At 39.7% G+C, this 22,664-nt stretch overlaps 1 protein-coding gene across 1 annotated transcript in view; it reads left to right on the top strand.

Annotated features, from left to right (window-relative positions):
- The first annotated feature begins 1,822 nt into the window (after positions 1–1,822).
- Positions 1,823–22,664, top strand: part of VIRMA (vir like m6A methyltransferase associated) — a 58,867-nt gene continuing 38,025 nt past the window's right edge. Inside the window, exons 1-7 of the mRNA XM_055303382.1 lie at positions 1,823–1,940; positions 10,756–10,871; positions 15,403–15,489; positions 16,568–16,616; positions 18,115–18,283; positions 20,375–20,497; positions 21,636–21,908. Of these exons, the coding sequence (XP_055159357.1) occupies positions 1,878–1,940; positions 10,756–10,871; positions 15,403–15,489; positions 16,568–16,616; positions 18,115–18,283; positions 20,375–20,497; positions 21,636–21,908 (880 nt within the window). The 5' untranslated portion in view covers positions 1,823–1,877. The remainder of the gene's footprint in view (positions 1,941–10,755; positions 10,872–15,402; positions 15,490–16,567; positions 16,617–18,114; positions 18,284–20,374; positions 20,498–21,635; positions 21,909–22,664) is intronic.

Raw genomic sequence — 22,664 nt, 5'->3', positions numbered from 1 at the left:
TTAAATATTTCAGGCATACCTGAAGGCACAAACAATAATGTGAGGCATGCCTGTGAAACCATCACCAACCTAAAGAATGAAACATTAACGAATTTAAGCTCCTATGAGCTTCTTGATTTCAGCTTTGTCCAGTTTCCCACTATCTTTAAATTTTAGTGTTTATCATTCCAATGCATTTTATAATTTCATAATTTATATACATTCCCCCAAGTTATATTATTGCGCATGTTTTGAACTCTATAAATGCTATTTTACGCTACGTATTCTTCAACCTGTTTGCTTAGCCCTGTTTTTCCGTGTTTATCCATAATTTGAGATTACCCATATTAGTGGATACGGAACTAGCTCATCCTTTTCTTCCTGCTGTTATTATATTGCATGCATATACCATGATTTCCTTATTACTCCTTAACGTCAATAAACAGATTTTTTGCAACATCCAGTTTTATCATGAACATTCTTGTAGGTATTTCTTTGGGCACATATGCGAGAATTATCGTAGAAGCCGGGTAGCCACATGTCATTTTATGAAATAATTCCTAACTGCTCTCCCAAGCGCTTGTACCAGTTTTCTTTCTTTCTTTCTTTTTTTTTTTAAGACGTTTTTTATTTATTCACTAGAGACGCAGAGAGAGAGGCAGAGACAGGCAGGGGGAGGAGCAGGCTCCCTGCGGGGAGCCCGACGGGGACTCCATCCCCGGATCCCGGGTCGCGCCCTGAGCCCCAGGTGGAGGCTCCACACTGAGCCCCGGGCATCCCCGTGCCCCTTGCGCTGCAAACACTTCCAGCTGCTCCACTGCTCAACACGAGGCCAACTCTTCACTCTCCGCCTCTATGTTCGTGGCATTTCACGTTATACAATTCCAATTTTATTTCCACTAGTTCTTACAATAAGCCTGTGGGTTAGGCATCATTATTCACATTTGCAGATGAGAAAAAGAAAAAAAAAAAAACAACTCTCCTCTTTGAGATAACAGGTTTTCTCTTTCTTAAAAAAAACCTTAGGCTTCTTCAGCAGTGAACCTCCCCACCCCCCAACCGCCCCTGTGTCCAGCGTGGGCGGCTTCCCCTCTTCCCCCTCCTTCCCCCCTCCCTTCTTGGTCCTCCCTCTCCCCCCCCTCTCTTCTGCATCCTCCCCTCTTCTCCCCATCCCTCCCCTTCTCTTCGCCCTCTCCTCTCTTCCTCCCTCCTCTTTCCCGTATCTTCCCCCCTCCTCCCCCTCCCTCCCCTTCTCCCCCCTCTTCCCCCTCCTCCCTTCTCTTCTCCGTCCTCCCCTCCCCCTCCCTCCCCTTCTCCCCATCCTCCCTCCCCTCTTCCCCCTCTTCTCCCCCTCCCTCCTCTTTCCCCGTATCTTCCCCCTCCTCCCCTTCCTCCTTCCCCTCTCTTCCCCCTCCTCCCTTCTCTTCTCCATCCTCCCCTCTTCTCCCCATCCTTCCTGTCCTCCCCTCTCTCCCCCCTCCTCCCCTGTCCCTCATCTTCGCCCCTCCTCCCTCCCCCCTCCCCCTCTTCCTCCCGTCTCTTCTCCGTCCTCCCCTCCCTCCGCCCCCCTCCCCGCAGCCCGCGGGGCACTCGGCCCGCCCCCCAGGCCGTCGCGGCCCGGCAACGCGCTAGAAGGCCAGGCTGTGGAGGCCGTGGGCCGCCGGCGACGCCGTAGTCCGCCCCCCGCCCCTCCCCGGGCTCCCGGGCGCCCCCGGCCGCGCGGCAGAAGGCGGGGGCGGGGCTCGCCGCGGCGCCGCACTTCCGGGCAGGCCGAGGCTCGCGGCGCCGGCGCGCTGGGCACCGGAAGTGCTGCGGGCTCCGCGTCTCGCGAGCCGCCGTCGCCGCGGCTGGAGCGCTGCCCCGGAAGTCCTCCCCCTGGGCCCCCGCCCGCCGCGAACATGGCGGTGGACTCGGCGATGGAGCTGCTATTTTTAGACACTTTTAAACACCCGAGCGCTGAGGTAAGGCTCCCGGACTTGATTCCGACGCCGCTTCTCGCCGCGAGGACCCTCAGGGGGCCGTGGGGCGCGCCGCCACTCCTCGCCCCGCCGGCTGCCGCTTGGGCTCCCCACAGACGCGGCGCCCTCCCCGCCCCCCCCGCCCGCCTGGGTGTGGGCACCACGTCTGAGGCCGGGCGGCGGGAGCCCCCCCGTTCCGCGGGGTCGGGGCGCGGTGGCCGCTCAGCCCGCCTGGCCCCTTTGTGGGAGCGCCGTGGGCCGCGGCAGCCCGGCGGGGGCTCGGACGGCTTGGGGCTTGACAGCGCCGGGGGCGGACCGGGGGGCGCCCCCCTCAGCGGTGCGCGGCCCCCGGCGGGGCGCTCGGGTCTGCGCCGTCCGCCCGCCCGCCCGCCCGCCTCACCGCAGCACTTGAGCCTAGATTCCGCTCGCTCGGACGCCCTTGGCGTGGGGAGCGCTCGCCAAGAAGGGGCCGGAGCGGAGCGTGGCCGCGGCCGAGGCGCGGCGGTCGTCCCGGAGGCGCCGACCCCGGGACCCCTGCGCGGCACGGAGCCGGCCTGTCAACGGCCCCCGAAGGCCGGCGGGAGCGCTCACGGAGTCCGCAGCGGGACCACGGGGACCCGGGGCGCACGCGGCTCCTCCGACGTGGGCTCGGAGCGACCCTTTGGCCCTGGTCGGAGACAGTGAGGACGAGGGAGTCGCGGCTGCGACCGTAACGCTGTGTGTGTGGCAAAATAAAAAGTTGACTGACTTTGGTTCTTCCGACCGTTTCCTGTGTAAAAATCGAGACCCGCGCGTCTTACAAACAGTGAAATTGTTGGTCGCTTTATTTTATGATTTTATGTATTTATTCCTGAGAGAGAGAGAGACACACACACACACACACACCCAGGCAGAGGGAGAAGCAGGCTCCACGCAGGGAGCCCGACGCAGGACTCGATCCCGGGACCCCGGGGTCACGGCCTGGGTCCAAGGCAGGCGCTCCCTGCGGGGCCCCCTCCCCGGGCGCGCCCTGGTCTCTTAATTTTGTCCCCTGGTCTTGTTCCACGACCGTCCTCTGCGGCCGTACGTCAGCGGGGCTCCAGAAACCCCCTGGAGTTAGTTGGATCAGAACAAACCCGTCATATGTACAGGCAGAACTATTAAAAGTGAAAGAAGCCTATGAGAAGTCCGTGGCTTTCTAGTTTCGGGAAATCAGTGTTGGTTCACTCCTACGTGTACGGGTCGAGCGTGGCTCCGTTGGTTCTTAGACAAACAGCGAGGACCAGGAGAGGGCCGGTTCTGGCAGTGATCGGGGGAGGCTTGGTAGAGCTCACGGTCGAACCGAGTCCTGAGGGAAGGCTACGGGCTTGTGGGGGATATGGAGTATCGAGCTGTTTGTTCCCACGGAGTTATGACTAAGTGTTGGAGTTGGGGCCACAAAATTAGGGTCCGAGTTAGAATGTGGTCAGTGCATACAGAAGCAGTGGGATCCCTTGGAGTTTATCACCTCTCTCTCTTTTAAAGATTTTAATTATTTATTCATGAGAGACACACACAGAGAGAGAGAGAGAGAGAGAGAGAGGTAGAGAGAGGTAGAGACACAGGCAGAGGGAAGGGGAGGAGCAGGCTCCACGCAGGGAGCCCGATGTGGGACTCGATCCCAGGTCTCCAGAATCAGGCCCTGGGCCCGGTGGCGCTAAACCACGGAGCCACCCAGGCTGCTGTCTCTTTATTATTATTATTATTATTATTATTATTATTATTATTTTATTATTTAAAGATTTTATTTATTCATAGAGGCAGACACACAGGCAGAGGGAGAAGCAGGCTCCATACAAGAAGCCTGACGTCTTCCATCCTGGGTCTCCAGGATCATACCTGGCTGCAGGTGGTGCTAAACCGCTGCGCCACCAGAGCTGCCCTCCTCTTTTTTTTTTTTTTTTTAAAAGGTAAGCTCCACACCCAGTGTGGGGCTCCAACTCCTGACTCCGAGTTCAAGAGTTGCATGTTCCACCTGCTAAGCCAGCCAGGTGCCCCAGGGTTTATAATCTTTATGTGTCTGACATTAGGACCCCAGTCAATATTTATTTAGCTCCTTTAGGTGCTACCAACAAAGGCTATGTAATTTCAGCGGAGGGAGAGATGACTCTTCATTTGAGAATATCAGGAAAGACATCATCAAAGTAGTTGTCATGTGAAGTTGGATCTTTGGTGGAAGAGGAAATGTCCCACAGTTGTGTATAAGAAAGCAGGGCATTGTCCTGGAGTAGCCAGTCCTCTGTGGAGTATTCCAAAAGTCCTAGAGTGAAGTGGCAGCTGAAGGGCAGTTTGAAGCCAGATCATGGAGTTAGCTGAATGCTCAGCAAAGGAATATGGACTTTATTTTGTAGGAAATAGTTTCTGAGCAAGCAAATTAAATGACTAGTAAAATACATTAAGTCAATTAATTGATCAGTAATGCCTAAAATGGTTCAGAAAATTTACAGGTGGCAAATCAAGAAGAAAAAGTGAGATGTAATGGAAGTTCCAGGTTTAGTGGATAGGCAGTTATCATTGCCAGCATTTATTGAATGCTTATTTTATGCAAGGTGTAGTGCAGCGTATTGAAATACACTATCTTTAATCCTTTCAAGAATTCTGAAAGATTCTTATCCCCAATTTATAGATGAGACTGAGTGTGAGAGGTTACGTGACTTTCCTAAAGTGACATAGCTGGATGAAGGAAGGCATACAGACATATTTCCTGGCTCTAAGGCAGCGCCATTCTCAGTGGGACTAAGGAAGGGATAGGTATGAGATAAATTTTGGTTATAGATTTAACAGTGTGGTAACTGATTGTGTGAGGAAGAAAGAATAGTCAAAAATGGTGGAGTGCTAGTTTTGGAGACTAGAGAACTGATGGGGCCATTGATGGTAATGGAGAAGTCTAGAGTTGGGTTTGATGGGAACAAGATATTTTAGTTTTTGGTGTGTTTAGTGGTTCACCAGAGAGATTTGCTCAGTAGGAAGTTGGGAATCTCTTTTCCAATTGTTTATGAAAAATACTTTTGAAGGTGAGGTAGAGCTTTATGAGGGAGAGTACAAAAAAGAAAACAAACAGAAACTCCCAAAATCCATTGCCCTTGCTTTCATAGGAGTTTGTAATCTGGTGAAGAAGATATTTATTCAAATTTCCCAGGAGGAACCCTGAAAAAGGTTTTAGTAGTGCTAAATGAATTACAAATTGTGTTTGTGGTTTTATGTAACCTTTTAAAAATAAAAAAAATAACTTATTTTAGTAAATTTTAATTCCATCATAGAAAAATAAAGTACAGAAAAGCAAAGGCTTTCATAGTCTTATCTTTCTTAATCCGAGCTATAATAGCTTTTTAATTTTTTTCCAAATCCTCTTATAGATATATATGCTTAAATGTATGCACCCATCACTCACATTGAGGTACTATACTGTAATACTGTTTCATGGTTTCTTTTCTCACCTAACAGTTTGTCTTATATCTTTGTAGATCAATTATGCCTATGTAACATTTTAAAAGTATACTTCATTTTAAAACATTATCTTTTTAGTTTGACTAAAGACATGTATGAGGTACATATTCAAAAGGTACAAAAAGATATATAGTAAAAAGTATGCCTCTTTTTTATAGTATGTCTTTTCTTATACTTGTCCTCTAGCTATCCCGTTTTTTTCCCTAGATATTCTATATAATACCATTTTTAATGACTGCATAATATTTAAGTGGTAGTGCTGTTATTTATATAATCTCATACATTTGGTTTTCTAACTTTTTACAGTGATGTGTCGTTTTTGAAGTCTGTAAATTGTAGGTATAAAAGTTATTTTATGCATCTTTCTTTTTTTAGTTTTATTTTTTTAAGTAGACTCTATGCCCAGCATGGAGCCAGTGTGGGGCTTGAACTCATGACCCTGAGATCAAGACCTGAGCTGAGATCAAGAGTCAGACACTTAACTGACTGAGCCACCCAGGCACCCCAATGCATCTTTAATTACTTATTACTTGCTAGAGTGGAATTGCTGGGTTAAATGATAGTTTTACAGGAATGATTGATTCTAGAAAATCCTGCTTCATTTTGTTTTATTTATTTTTTTAGGGAGAGAGAGCAGGGTGGGAGGGGGAGAGAGGGGTAAAGAGAATATTTATTTATATATATATATATATATATATATAATGTGAGCATGAAGGAGAGGGAGAGAGAGAATCCCAAGCAGGTTCCATGCTCAGTGCAGATGCTGACATGGGGCTAGATCTCGTGACCCTGAGATCATGACTTGAGCTGATATCAAGAGTCAGGCACCTAACACACTGAGCCACCCAGGTTTCCCAGTCTTACTTTTAGAGTTTAAGAAACCAATTTAGAACTTCTATGAATAGAAGTAATAATGGAAGTGGTAGGAATAGATGAGATAGCCTTAGCTAGCTCCTTAAGGAGAGGGTAAAAAGAGAAGAGAAAATATTTTCAGGGATAGAAGAGTAAGGATGGGGGGACTGTTTTACTGTGACTTCGAAACACATAGGAACTCTTTCTGAAGGTGACTGGTTCAAAGTCCTGGAAGTTGACCATTTTTTTCTTCACCACCTTGTTAGCTTCACAATCATAAGTTTTCCATGATTTCCCATTACCAACCTGTGCTCCTAGATTTATGTACTCTAGACACTCTAGATATCTTTTTTTTTTTAAGATTTTATTTATTTGAGAGACAGAGCATGAGCAGGGGGAAGGACAGAGGGAGAGGGAGGGGAGAAGCAGACTCCCTGCTGAGCTGGGAGCCTGATGTGGGGCTTCACATTGGGCTCGAACCCAAGACCCTGAGATTATGACCTGAGCCAAAGTCAGATGCTTAACCAACTGAACCACTCAGGCACCCCTGTATCCTTTGAGATATCTTAAGCCCCTACTTCACTGTAATATTTTTACTCTCTGAAAACATAATTCAGTCAGCCTTTATTAAGCACTTTAAAAGTCTTTCATTCATTAAATGAATATGCTAGGCACTATGAATATAACAGTAAACTGAGACTTGGTTTTTGTCTTCTTGAAATACCGTTGTAATGGGAGAGAGAAAAGAAGCAGTTACAGTTTAGTTTGATACGAGATTTTTGATTCAGAAGGAGAGGCACCCATTTAGACTTGCTCTGGCACAGCTTTTTTTTTTTTTTTTTTTTGGCACAGCTTTCAAGATAAAGTAGACATCTAAAAGGAGATGGGAGAGAGGACTATGGGAGTAGAGATAAAACCATGAGTAAGAAAAAAAAAAAAACCATGAGTAAGGGCATGAGGGTGAGAAAGAGCATGGTATGTTGGGTCTATAAATTTATAGTGATAAGAAAAGACTGTACTTGTTTCTTAGACAAGGAAGTTGGCCTGGGGACATTAAGGAACAGGGGAGTGATACACTGACCTTGTAGAAGGATCACACTGCAGTAGGAGGAGGGGGGCAAGAAAGAAGCATAAAACCAGTTAGGATCCTATTGCTGTAATCCAGATAATGTGAATAATGTCTAGAACTAGAGAAGTGACAGCAATAATGGAGAGAAATACACAGATTTTTAAAGATTTTTTTATTTTTTAAAGATATTTTAATTTTATTTATTTTTTATTTATTTGAGAGAGAGCAGAGTTGGGGAGTAGGGGCAGAGGGAGATGAAGCAGTCTCCCCAGTGAGCAGGGAGCCCAAAGTGGGGCTCGATTTCAGGCCCCTGGGATCATGACCTGAGCCAAAGGCAGATGCTTAATCCACTGAGCCACCCAGGCACCCTGAGAAACACACAGATTTGAGAGCTGTTTAGAGGTTTAATAATAGGACTTGATGTTTTTAAATGAATGATTTAGGTGAGAAAATGAGAAAGAAGCAAAGGATGGTAATGGTTTCTGTCTTGGCCATTGTGTGGATGATGTTGCTATCACTGATACAGAAGATTTCAGTTTTGGACTTGTTGAGTTTTTGCTACCAGAGGGACATCCAGTGGAGATGTCTGTTTGGCAGTCGGTGATAGTAGTCTGGGGTTTGGGAGGGAGGTCCTAAATGGTGATTTAGATTTGGAATTGACTTATGGCAATGGATGAAAATTGTATTTCTTGTAATTTTATTGATTGTGTTTAGTTTCTGTGCCCCACTTCCCTTTCTCTCCCATTTTGCCCTCTAGTCACGGTGAACTATGCTTACAGTTTCTTGAACCTTCCAAGTTCTTGTTTGTATTCCCTTATGTGCATGCTTCTCCCTTTGCTTGGAAAGTTGTTCTTTCTCCTCCTTTTCCACTGATTCTTGTTTTCCTTAAAGACTTACTTAGCTCAGGTGATACTTCTTTTGAGAAATGTTTCCTGACTCTTCTTGCTACAAGTTTTTGCCCACAATCTGATAAGTACCCCCTTTGACTTTCAACAGTATCCTGTGTGAGTGTGTATCATAGCAATATATGTCAATATATTGTCAAAAGACAATAGATGGTCTCTTCCTTAATGGCTGAGAATTATGTCTTGGTGTCCTTGGGACCTGGCATTCCTTGGAACATAATAGATACCTCAAAATGTTTAGAAATAAATATTGAATAAAAGGGGCAGCAACTTCTACAGAAATTCTTCTATTTACAAACAAAATAGATTTTGAAAGGCTGTTCATAAAACCTTTAAGTTCATTTATTTTAGGTCCACAGTGATTATACCCTAACTATTGATACCATTAATTAATCAGTATAGGGCAGGGTAGAGGAGGATGCAATTAATGAACTTTGTTCTAAGTTTCTTTGTACATATTAATGAGAATTTATAACATGTAAACAAAGGAGCTTCTGTATATTAGTACACTTTATAAGTAGAGAAGTTTCTTACAGGGGCACCTCGGTGGCTTAGTCAGTTAAGCTTTCAATTCTTGGTTTCAGCTCAGGTCATCATTGCTCTGCACTTAGCACAGAGTCTGCCTGAGATTCCTCCTCTCTTGCTCACGCATACACTCTCTCTCAAATAAATAAAGTCTTAAAAAAAAATTCCTTACAGGAAGGAAACAAAGCACCAAAGTTTGAGATAAAAATGCTAATTTATTTTATGTAAATCTGTAGTATTTGTGGAATATCAATGGTGTATTTGTAATAATTAGGATACAAGTTCAAGTGTTGTCACAAAAGTCAAAATAACAGTAGATTTGGTAAAATAGGATTTTCTCTCAATCTGGGTGTTAAATATTCTAAGGCTAATATGACAGTTCCACCAGGTCAGAGACCCATATTCCTTCTACACTGTTCCTCTGCCATCCTTAGGGTATTGCCTGCGTTGTCCAAGATAGCTTACCCATACCATTGGTGTTCTAGAAAAGCAGCAGAATTTTGGAACAAGAAATAGGAGTTTCTGAAGTCTGGACCTTCCCGCAAGGACATGATCCAGATTTGCCTGCCACATTTCCATTTCCATCCCATCTGTCAGAATTTAGTGATCAGATGTCCACACTGGCTTCCCAGGAGTCTGGGAAATCCAGTCTTTCATTCACTTGTGCCCAGCTCAGGCTTAATTAGCAGAAGAAGAAAATGGGTTTTGAAAGATAGCTAGCAGTCAGCTTCACTTTGCACTTATCTTGTTTGTTTTATATCTTTGAGAGGTTTTAAATGCATTTGAATAGTAAACATTATAAGATTTCTTTTTTTTTTAATTTTTATTTATTTTATGATAGTCACAGAGAGAGAGAAAGAGGCAGAGACATAGGCAGAGGGAGAAGCAGGCTCCATGCACCGGGAGCCCGACGTGGGATTCAATCCGGGGTTTCCAGGATCACGCCCTGGGCCAAAGGCAGGCGCTAAACCGCTGCGCCACCCAGGGATCCCGATCTCTGAGTTTTAAAATGCAAAATTGTGAAGTCATCCTCTCTCACATTTTAGGAAAGACTAACTTAAATAATCTTTTGTCTGTTGATATGCATGATATTTTGTGTAACTTTAAGAGACTCAGGATTCAGTCTTTTTAGATACAAATAACACGAACCATTCTTCTCATGAATTTTGATCACTAAGTAATCATGGTTAACTGAACTGCTAGAAAGAGTTGATTTAAGTCCAAAAACAGTATGAAAAATTCTTTTTAAATTATTGATCACAAAAGCCACCTTTGTCTGATAGTGTGTCAAATAATGCATAGAAATAAATGTATGCTGAATATAATTTATGCTGTACATTTCTTTATTGTGATAAACAGTTTGTAGATTCTTTTTTGAATTTCAGGGATCAACTATTAAGTATTTGATCTCTTGATATTAGTTAGTATGTAAGTTTAAATTAAGCAAATTAAAGTACAGATTTGCAGTGTCTTATCTATAATTCAGAAATTCAAAATTGTAGAAAAATCTGCCCTGAATTCATTTGGTCCTGCAGTCTGATTGAACTGACATGGTACTCATAATCTTTATTTAGTGTGAATGTTTATACATGTAGTTGCAGAAATACTGTTTTGATTACAAGGTACTGCCCCCAGAAGCAGGAGGTGTTGAGTAATACTCAGTATTTTTATCATATTACCTTTCTGAAAACCTAGTAAGTCAGGATTATAAAAGACATCTTTCACAGTAAGGGATTGTGGGGTCTATACTGGCCTCAGAACATCAGCAGAGAGGCAGATACATTGCAGAAAATGTTATTATACAATGGAGAGATTTAACTAGGTACATTTAATCAGGAGCTATTTTCAAAACATGATTTCTACAGTATTATAAATGATCTGATAGTGCAGGTTTAATGATATGGAGTTTAAGATTAAGAAATTAACTGAAGATAAAATAAATCTTGAATAGACAGAGTGTTTTACTTACAGTGTGTCCTTCTCCTTCCCTTTTTTTTAAAAGCAAAGTTCTCACATAGATGTAGTTCGTTTTCCCTGTGTGGTTTATATCAATGAAGTCCGAGTCATACCCCCAGGAGTAAGAGCTCATAGCAGCCTGCCAGATAATAGAGCATACGGGTAAGTCACTTTCTTTTTAAAAGTGTTTGTGAATAAGATTGTCCTAGACATATTCTTAAATGCAGAAATTTAAGGTAATATTTTGGAAGTAAAAAAATCCCAAAAAACCCTAAAATTTTATTCAGTGATAGTTATATTATATTATATTATATTATATTATATTATATTATAATTGATTATAGATCTTTTATATAATCCATGTATTCATTATATATTTGAAAAGAACAATTATTTGATCTAAGTGCTAGATGAAATTTTATTTATTTTTTAATTGGTGAAATGTGTTTATATTTTCTAAGATATTCTAGGGTGGCACAATCTCGTAGATAAAGGGTGTTTTTTAGATGAAGTATTTTTAACTATTTTTTTTCCTTGAAAATAAATAAGAGTTTGAATATTTGGAAATATGTCTTTTATATCATATCAGTTTTCATGACTTAATGATGATCTTTGTAACCTGATACATGGGGCTTTTTATAAATTTTAGTTTCACATTATCCTTTAGTTGTAATTAGCAAGTAGTTGTTTGATGCTTTCTCTTAGGCTCTGTGGGAATAAACAAAATGTGAGACATGGTCCCTGATGTGGTATTTTGATAACTTTAACAACTGACCTAAAACAGAGGAATTTGATCTTTGTTGTAACATGAATAATCATTCTCATCTTATTTTAACTGCATGAATTGGAAATATAAGCCAAATTTGGGTTGTGGAAGCATGAATATATATGATACTTTTATATGAGTTTTTAGCTTATAGTCTCAATACCACATTTCATTTACGTTTATATGAGTTTTTAGCTCATAGTCTCAATATCACATTTCATTATGTGCATGCTGTGAAACTTAATTACTTGTAAGAGTTAAACCAGGTACTTAGTAGTCAGTGTTATGGTACAGATTCAAAGTTAAGGGCTCTTTTCTTCTTAATTATAAAAAGTAGTTGGTTATTTGTAGAAATAGATTTAAAATCTTCAAAGGTTTTCAGGCCATTCAAAAGTAAAACAGATACAAAACAATAAGTATTAATGTTTATAATGAGAAATCATAATTTATTTCCTATCTTTTTTCCATGTTTAAGGAAATTAAAACTTATATTTTCCTATAATTTCTTCCTATTTTTTCCTTTAAGGGGGATGTATGTAGAGTTTGAAAGACGGGAGAGTGATAGGTATCTAACAGTCTTATGTAATTGTACTTCTTTTGGTCAAGGAAGGTCTTTTAGTTATCTGTTGCTACGTAACAAATTACAGCAAAATTAGTAGCCTAAAACAGTAAACATTTATTGCTTCACAGTATTTCTGAGAGTCAGTAAACCAGAAATGGCTTAGTTGGCTCAAGTTCTATCATGATGTTATAGTCAAGATATAGGCCAGGGCTGCGGTCTCAGAAGATTTGACTGGGGGCTGGAGAATTTGCTTAGAAGTTCACTCACATGGCTATTGTTAGGAGACTTCAGTTCCTTTCAGAAGGTCCTCTCTATGGGGCTGCTTACACAACATGGAGAATAGCCTTATAACTTAGTATCAGAAATGACATACTGCCATTTTTACCATATTCTATTGATTACATATTCTGCTGGTACAACATGTGAGGGAACTACACAAAGGTGATGAGAATACCAGGAGCAAGGGGTCTTTGACGGCTGTGTTGGAGGCTGGCTAGAACAGCTGGTAAAATGGACCTCTGCTATTGGCCTTAATTGGTAGGAGTATTGTTACATATTCCTTCCTCTTTCTTTCTTCTGTTTCTTTCTTTCTTTTTTTTATTTTAAGATTTTATCTATTCATGACACACACACACACACACAGAGAGAGAGAGAGAGAGAGAGAGAGGCAGAGACACAGGCAGAGGGAGAAGCAGGCTCCATGCAGGGAACCTGATGTGGGACTTGATCCCAGGACCCCAGGATCACACCCTGGGCTGAAGGCAGGTGCTAAACCACTGAGCCACCCAGGGGTCCCCTTTCTTCTGTTTCTTAGCTGGGGGTGAATGGCAGTTTATGTTTTAAAAATTCCAAACATGAAATTATCAGAAACAACTTTATACATAGTATGTTATAGAACAGTAAAATGAAGTATTAATACAGTCATGCAAATATAATGTCAGGAAGTAATGTTAGAGATCAAGTGATATTTGTGCATCATACTTTAGTGTTTTTTTCTCATTATAAAACTCAGAAATGTATAGGCAAAATTAAAATCCCTTTAATTCCTCTGTCCTGAGAAAATCCTTACATTTGATACATTGTGTTATTTAATGTATGTGTTTGTATATTTTGTTATTTTTTGTAAGTGTCCTGTCTCACATGAGGTTAAGTTTTAGAGTCAGCAAGTTTTAAGATGAAAGTCTAGTGCAAGTTACCATTGATTCTTTTTTTTTTTTTTTAAGATTTTATTTATTTACTCATGAGAGACACAGAGAGAGAGAGGCAGAGACACAGGCAGAGGGAGAAACAGGCTCCATGCAGGGAGCCCCATGTGGGATTCGATCCCCCGTCTCCAGGATCGTGCCCTGGACTGAAGGTGGCGCTAAACCGCTGAGCCCCCCGGGCTGCCCAACCACTGATTCTTTAAATTACTTTTCAGTGACTAGCACCTGAGTTTTTGGGGCCTTAGAAGTAAAGAATTTGCATTTGAGCCCTTTTTTCCTTTCCTTGAGGTGTTGAAGGCCCGGGTCTAGTTTGAAGAAGAATAGGAGGGAAAGACTAGATGAACATGCACATACATAGTTGAATTTGGGTAAAGTAAAGGTATGCTACTCTGACCCAACTATATACTGTTTTATGTATTTCTTTATCTTACTTATTAACATTAGGTCAGGACTACTTTTACATCATTAAATATTATTTGAAAATATAATTTCTAATGGTTGCATAATCTAATGAATGACTATATAGTAGACCCCCCCTTATCCACTGTTTCACTCTCTGAGTTTTGGTTACCTGCGGTCACCCGCAGTCCAGAAGCAGATGGTCCTCCTTCTGATAGATTGTCAGAAGATCAGGAGTAGCCTGATGCTCAGTCACAATGCCTATGTCACTTACCTCACTTCATCTCATCACATAGACATTTTATTATCTCCTTTCACAAGAAGAGTGAGTACCATACAGTAAGATATTTTGAGAGAGACCACATTCATACAGGTTTTATTACTGTATGTTATAATTGTTCTGTTTTATTATTAGTTATTGTTAATCTCTTACTGTGCCTAAATATAAATTGTAGGTATATATATGTTGATATATATATATATATATATATGAGAAAAAACATAGTATATATAGGGTTCATTACTTTCCGTGGTTTCAGGTATCCATTGGGGTCCTGGAATGCGTACCCTGTGGATAAGGGGGTACTACTGTACTGTAATTTATTTGGCTAGTTTCTTTTTTTTTTTTTTAATTTTTATTTATTTATGATAGTCAGAGAGAGAGAGGCAGAGACACAGGCAGAGGGAGAAGCAGGCTCCATGCACCAGGAGCCCGACGTGGGATTCGATCCCGGGTCTCCAGGATCGCGCCCTGGGCCAAAGGCAGGCGCCAAACCGCTGCGCCACCCAGGGATCCCTATTTGGCTAGTTTCTTATGTGAGGATCATTAGGTGTTTTTTTACTTCTCAAATTACAAGAGTATGATGAGCATCCTCTTGAAAAAAATCTTGTTTGTATAACAGTGTTTCCATAGAAACACTTCCTAGAAAAACGTATTTCTGGATCAGATGGTGTGAACATTTTCTCATTCTTCTGAATATTATTGCCATCTTGCCTTTCAGAACGATTGTATTGTTTGTACTTCTATCAGTGCCTGAGGGAATCTGTTTGGTATACTCTGGGCATTATACTTTTTACCATTTGGAGTTTTTGTAAATAAAATATATGGTATTTAAAATCGAGGTTTTCAGTTAAGTCCAAGGAATTTTAGCCAAGGGTGAAATATATATCAAGTGGGATTTCATTCTAACACAAATTAAATAGGACTTACTTTTAACTATGTATATCCACAGAAGAATCAAAATATTTATGTAAATTGTTGCTATACAAATAGGAATTTAGGCTTTAAGTCACAATTTAAGGCACTGATGCTAAAATTGTAATCTTGTATTAATGTGGATTAAGTTGAAATCAAATTGTAATTATATCACTTGAAATTAGTTAACTCTTGGTTCTTTTCTGCTAATGGAAGGGAATAATCCTGCTATAAAGAATTATAAAATTAGATGTCACAATTAAGTATCATTTGCTTTTATAGTATAACATTAAAATTTTTAAATATTTATGTGTGTTAGAATGGCCCAAGTACCAGGCTAATGATACTTGATTAAAATTTCATTTTCAATAATACTCAAAGTGAATAGTTGTCTATTTGAGAATTGAATATGAGTAAGACTATAGAAAATATTACAATTAACTGTATATTTTTATTTAAATCTTAAGATAATTCTAGAATTGGTTTAAATTTGTACTTTGTCTTTTGTTTTAATTTAGGAACTGGTTATTGCAAAGGCTGATGTTTTAACTTTGTTTCATTCACAGGGAGACCTCGCCGCACACATTTCAGTTAGACTTATTCTTTAACAATGTAAGCAAACCAAGTGCCCCAGTTTTCGATAGGTTGGGAAGGTATGTACCTACTAGGTAATTTCACCAGAAACTCAGGAGTTAGTAAGAAAACCTTTTTATTCTTTGGATAAAAGAGAAGGACATAACTGTTTGTAGACCCAAGAACTCAGGGGTTTATTTGGTCAATTGGCATTATTAAAGCAATGTTACATTCCCAGGAAGATGCTGAGTTTCTTTATAAAATAAGATTTTAAATGTATGAAACATTAGCCATCTTTTATTTGCTTTTTATTGGTCGTATACATTTCTTAAATATATCAGATGATTTGATAATAACCTTCTAATTTGGAAGAAACTGCTATTAAATTTCTTTTAAAAAACTGAATAAACACATTGAGAGCTAATAATTTGTGTCTTTTATATCACACTGCATAATTTAAAATTCCATAGTCATATTTTTATAAAATGAGAATTTTGTTAATGGAAACCCCCATTTTGGGTTATCTAATACATGCTTTGGTATCGTTGAACCTAGTTGTGTTTATATCTACAAAATAATTGACCATTAAATGAGTTTACTTAGAACTCGTAAAGTGAAAAATTTAAAGGTGGCTTAAAAAATGGAAAAATTTCTATCCTTGCCATAAATAACAGTTTTAGATTTCACTTGTTATTTAATTGATCCTTTACTCAGTTATTAACTTATATTAATAATTTAACTTTTTTTAAAAAATGAAGGGAACCTAGATGATCTGAAGCAGCTCATTTTTAATATTATAGAATTTTATTTGGTTTTATTATACATTTTTGGAAAGTTATAATGCAATGGTTTCTATTTTAGCTGTATATTGGAATAACCTGGGATGCTTTTTAAAAAAATACTGATACAAAAAAAAAAAAAAATACTGATACCTAAGCTCATCCCAAACCAATTAAATCAGAATCTCTGAGGAGTTTGTTTTCTACTTTTAATTGATAACTTTTGGGGGGAATAAATTGAAACTACATTTTGTGGTTTATTAAACCAATAATCTAGCATTTGGTTTTATCAAAACTTATAAGTTTAGAAGAAAGACTTCTTCATGAACTGTGATGTTCAGTGTTTGAGCCTATATATTTATTCCTACTCTTTTGGCAGCCTGGAATATGATGAGAATACTTCTATCATCTTTAGACCCAACTCAAAGGTAATTGCAGAAGTCAGTTTTCACCTTGTTCATACTGTTTTTTTTTTTTTTCACTTTCATTAAAAGTTTTGATCCAACTAAACCAGTGATGCAGAATATCAGCCTATTTGGTTCTTGTGTTGTAGGATAACATCATTTCTTTTCTGATTCCTCTTGTGTCTAGAAGCTATTTTAAAATGGAGCAAGGACAGTGTAATGTCATTGTCTACCCATAAGCTTTTCCTTCCTCTAAATCTAATGTAAGTCAGGAAGAGGCCAGCATTTGTGCTTTCCCTTCTTTTCCTTTAGGTAAGCAAGTGCAGAGGATGACAGGAAGGTTAATTGTTATTAGACAGCACTGTGCCTTAGATTTCTAAACAAATACATATTTTGTATTTCTTCCTTTCATATCAAAAGTATGTCCTTTTTTCTTGATCTATAAAATGCCATTCTGGAAGCATCTAGAAGAGCTGAATCCTGGGCAATCTGAAATGCAAAAATAACTGTGATCTAATATGGGACTACTCAGCTTGATTGTATTTTTAGTGGAGAAGTGTATATTTAATTTCTACATTCTATTTAGACTAAAAATTACCTTCTCTGTTTCTTTATTTGTCTTCCGTTGGGGCATCTGTTTAGAATCTGTTGATCCATGGGCATAGTATTTTTGAGCCTTTCTTCTGGCCCCCAGTTTCCTTTTACTGGAGTTCGCTAGAGTTAGCAAGGAAAAAAATTCTTTCTTTCTTCCTTATCATACTTTCAGAAGGGGCCCAATTACTACTTATTACTTCATCTTTACTCAACATGGTAAAGTGGAAAGAACTCAGAAGTCAGTGGCTTTGGTTTCTAGTTCAGGTTCTACTGACACTCTTATTTTCTTACCTGTGGATGATATTCGCTCTGACTACCTCTCATAGATATTGTAAAAATATGGATGGCAATTACTGTAGATTAGTATTGAAAAACAAAAGAAAATATTGAGGGTTAATGGCATTGATAAAGTCTTTGATCATTTTAAGAGAAAGTTTCTTTGCGAAAACACTTTGTTTAATGCTTCTGGTTACCCTTAGCTTTTAAGTACAATGTGGATATATAAAATACACCTGCATGTATGAGTTGGGCATGTAAAAAGAATGCTGTACAATTTTATGGACTTTATAATTCTTCAGACAGGACCTAATTTGTGCTTTTGTGCCCTCCTTGACCTTAACTATTGGAGTTTAATTTATTAGTTGGCAGTAACTCCCATATAATTTTGTTCTCATTTCTATTCTCTTGATTGAGAATCTGGTTTTGCTTTTTGAACAGAGTTGACATCAGGTATCAGGGGAGATGTAGTGTTGAGACAGGCTTAGGTATGGCAATTCTGGAGGGCCATATAAAAGCTATCTATGCTTCTGGGTAAATTTCCACCAAGTTGACTTTTGTACTTTAGTTTAACCACAGAGTAGGTTGATATCAGTTTACTTTTGGCATATTAAAACTTTAATTTGAAAGATATTTTCCCCCAACAAATTAGGTGAATACTGATGGTTTGGTGTTAAGAGGCTGGTATAATTGTCTGACACTGGCAATATACGGATCAGTGGATAGAGTGATAAGTCATGACAGAGACTCTCCACCTCCACCACCGCCACCTCCACCTCCTCCCCAACCACAGCCAAGTTTGAAAAGGAATCCAAAACATGGTGAGAATTTTAAATTTGTCTTTGTCAATGACACTTATGTTCACTATAGTAGGAAAAGGTAATTCAAATAACTCTTTCACCTTTTGAATCTTTCTTAAAACTTGGGAAGATATCATCAGTCTCCCAGTTCTTTCCTATAAGTGTTTCTTTTTATGTTGATGTGGATAAATTTTCTTTTTTTTTTTTCCAAAGATTTTATTTATTTATTCATGAGAGATGTAGAGAGAGAGAGAGAGAGAGAGAGGCAGAGACATAGGCAGAGGGAGAAAGAAGCAGGCTCCCTGCAAGGAGCTTGACGAGGGACTCAATCACATACCCTGGGATCACACCCTGAGCCAAAGGCAGATGCTCAACCGCTGAGCCACCCAGGGGTCCCTACATTTTATTTTCTTCCTCTAGTTTCCCTAGAATGCTTTTTGAATTGACATGAGGTTTTTAAATTTAAAATATGTAAATGTAATATAATCTAGTGGTTATTCATAGTTTAATATCAAAATTATTTCCAAAGGAATTGAAGAGTGGGCCCCTTTCATCTCCTTTCTTAAATCTGGTTTAAAAAAAAAAAATCTTACTTGTTCAGTAAAGTTAATCTTTCAGTTCTCTTTTTCTTTTTTAAAGATTTATCCATTTATTTTATTTTATATTTTTAAAGATTTTACTTAGTCATGAGAGACACAGAGAGGAGAGAAGCAGAGACATAGGGAGAGGGAGAAGCAGGCTCCCTGCAGGACTCGATCCCAGGACCCCCAGGATCATGACTTGAGCCAAAGGCAGATGCTTAACCACTGAGCCACACAGGTGCCCCTATCCATTTATTTTAGAAAGAGTGAGAGTATGGGATGAGGGCAAGGGTGGGGAAGGTTTGGGGAGAGAGGCAGAGGGAGAGGCGGAGAGAGGGAATCCTGAGCGGACTCCTGCTGAGCACAGAGTTTAAAAACAGGAGGCTTGATATCACGACCCATGAGACCATTACCTGAGTGGAGACTAAGAGTTGGACACCAACCCACTGAACTACTCAGGCCCCCAACACTTTTCTTTTTCTTTTAATCTTTTGTTTTCTGTGCTCATTTGTTTATTGTTTTTTTGTTTTTGTTTTGAGCTCTTTGTAGACTGAGAGTCTGTTTTTTTTTTTTTACATTTGTGTTTTTAGTCTTAACAGATCTAGTCTTGTCACAGTGCCTAACATATATAGTGGCTACTCAGAATTTTTGTTAAATTTATTGTCTTGTATTAAAATTGACACGTATGCTCATATATTTTATGTCTATGAATATATATGTATGTTTTTAGTTTTTTTTTTTTTTAAATAATTGTAGATCCATCGGAAGTTGCAAAGACAGGCATGAGGAAGTCTTGTGTACTCTTTCCCCAGGGTCCCCCACTATTAACATCTTTTACAACTGTAGAACAATATCAAAACAAAATTCTTTATAGAGCTTGTTCAGATTTCACCAGTCATAACGTGTGTGTGCACGTGTGTGTATATAGCTGTATGTTATGTATAGCCTTTCATTACCACCACTACAATCAAGATACAAGATTACCTGGTGTTATTCTTCAATAGCTATACCCATCCCACACATCCCTAACTCTTGGCAGCCACTAATCTGTTCTCCATCTTTGTTACATAAATGGAATCATGCAGTAGGTATTTTGAGTTTGGCTTTTTCCAGTCAGCATAATTTTCTTTGAAGTTCATCCACTTTGTTGTGTGTGTTAATAGTTTATTAGATTAATATGATTATATCATAGCTTACTTAACTGTTCAACCACTGAAAGACACTTTGGTAGTTTCTAGTTTTTGACTTTTACAAATAAAACTGTTAGGAATAGCTTTAAGTATACATCTTCCTGAGGGAAATAAGTCTTCATTTTTTTTGTGTTAATGCCCAAGGGTGTATTTTGGTGTGAGAGAAGTCAGAAATTCTAACTTTTGTAATATAAATTAATAAAATTTGTTAAATGTTAGGAAGGAAAAGTTTATCAGCATATTTTGAAGATGAAAAACTCAAATGATTAACAGCATTTTTGTCATGCATTCATTTCACTTTAGTAATTTGAAAGTTCTTTTTCTGTCTCTACTAAAACTAGCTGATGGGGAGAAAGAAGATCAGTTTAATGGAAGCCCTCCAAGACCACAGCCAAGGGGACCAAGAACTCCTCCAGGACCACCTCCACCTGATGATGATGAAGATGATCCCATACCTTTGCCAGGTATGAATAAAATCAGTCCATTCCCCCTCCCCCAATTAATGTTGTAGTGCTTTTTGATTAAAGGAAAAAAATTAGATACAGGTAATGAGATTTTAATGAATGCCCCCCCCCCCACTTCCTGTGCAGTATGTCCTTCTGTTTTTCTGTTGGTAGGTGAACTTGTTTAAAAAAAATCAGTTCATTCATTTGAAGTGATAGCAACATTGCTTTGAAAATAAAGTGCTGTAGTGGTGTATATAGAAAAGTACCAGTTGAAAAATCAGCAGTATATATTGGAAGAGATGATAACTTGTGTACTTAATAGGTTAAAAGAAAAGGATTAGTTTGTGGTGTTAAACATAAAATACTGTACTTTGGGCAGCCTGGGTGGCTCAGCAGCACCTTCAGCCCAGGGTGTGGTCCTGGAGACCCGGGATTAATTCCTACGTCAGGCTCCCTGCATGGAATGGAGCCTGCTTCTCCCTGTGTCTGTGCCTCTCTCTCTCTCTCTCTCTTTGTGTCTCTCAGGAATAAAGAAATAAAATCTTTTTTTTTAAGATTTTATTTCTTTATTCCTGAGAGACACAGAGAGAGACAGAGACATAGGCAGAGGGAGAAGCAGGCTCCATGCAGGGAGCCTGATGTGGGACCTGATCCCAAGACCCCGGGATCATGAACTGAGCCAAAGGCAGATGTTTTACCACTGAGCCACCCAGGTGCCCCTAAATAAAAATCTTTAAAAAGAAATAGTGTACTTTATTAATTTTCACTGTATAAACTTAGGCAATATATACTCTTAATATTTTTTTTTTAAGATTTTTCATTTATCTCTTAGTGAACAAGAGCAAGCACAAGCAGTGGGAGGAGCAGAGGTTGAAGGAGAAGCTGAGACTCCACTGGGAAGGGAGTTTGGTGTGGGGCTTGATCCCAGGACCCTGGGATCATGACGTGAGCTAAAGGCAGATGCCCAACCAGCTGAGCCACCCAGGCACCCCTAGATTCTTAATATTTTTAAAAACAAGTAATTCTACCATTTTTTAAAAAGGGTATTTATGAGCTCAGTCATCCAAAATGTCATTAAGTAGTTGCAGTATCCAGTCCTGCTAACTCCTGTTGCTTAAACCATTAAAATAATCTGTGTTTTAACTCAATTTTTCAGTGTCTGGTGATAAAGAAGAGGATGCTTCTCACAGAGAAGATTACTTTGAACCCATTTCTCCTGATCGGAATTCTGTTCCCCAGGAAGGGCAGTATTCTGATGAAGGAGAAGTAGAAGAGGAACAGCAAGAAGAAGGAGAAGATGATGAAGATGATGTGGATGTAGAGGAAGAGGAGGATGAGGATGAGGATGATCGCCATACAGTAGATAGTATCCCTGAGGAGGAGGAAGATGATGAAGAGGAAGAAGGTGAAGAGGATGAAGAAGGTGAAGGTGGGTTATATATATTAGGACTTTTTTTTTTTTTAAGATTTTATTTATTTATGTCTCTGTCTCATGAGAGACACAGAGAGGCAGAGACACAGGCGGAAGGAGAAGCAGGCTCCCTGTGGGAGCCCGATGCAGCACTCATCCCAGGACCCTGGGATCATGACCTGAGCTGAAGGCAGACGCTTAACTGACTGATCCACCTGGGTGCCTCTAGGATTCCGTTTTTTGTTTGCTTTATGTTTTACTTTATTTTTTCTCTATCAGCTAACTGTTGTTTCTCTGTTCACCCCACAGGTTTAATCTCTTTTTTACCAACTAGCCTAAACTATCTGGCTCTTATTTGCATTTTCATGGGAGAGAGATTGGTTGCTACAGTATCAGTTGCCCCTTGGTACCATCAGCTTTGGCCAGGGAAACAAGATCTTGTAGCAAATACCAGATGATTAAAGATTTGGTGGGCTGTTTTCAGAGTAAAGAGTGGTGTCGTAAGCTAGATGGAATTCCTAAAGATATCTGCCAGTTAGATATTTTAACAAAATGCTACATTTTTAGAAATTCAGGAGAAAAAATCTCAATTATACAGGGTTGTATGACAACATGATGGAGACTTTTGATTAGGCTTTATTTTTCCTTTGAAAGCAACAAGAGATACTCAAGACTCTTATTGTTTTTAAAAATATTTCTTAATTTGCAATTAAGAAATAGCATGTAATGTTAAAGCATTTATGTAAAATGACAGATAAAACTGCCTTATTTTTT

This window comes from Nyctereutes procyonoides, unplaced genomic scaffold, assembly GCF_905146905.1.
Source record: "Nyctereutes procyonoides isolate TBG_1078 unplaced genomic scaffold, NYPRO_anot_genome, whole genome shotgun sequence".
In the NCBI taxonomy this organism is placed as follows: domain Eukaryota; kingdom Metazoa; phylum Chordata; class Mammalia; order Carnivora; family Canidae; genus Nyctereutes; species Nyctereutes procyonoides.
This window is presented reverse-complemented; position numbering and strand designations above follow the sequence as displayed.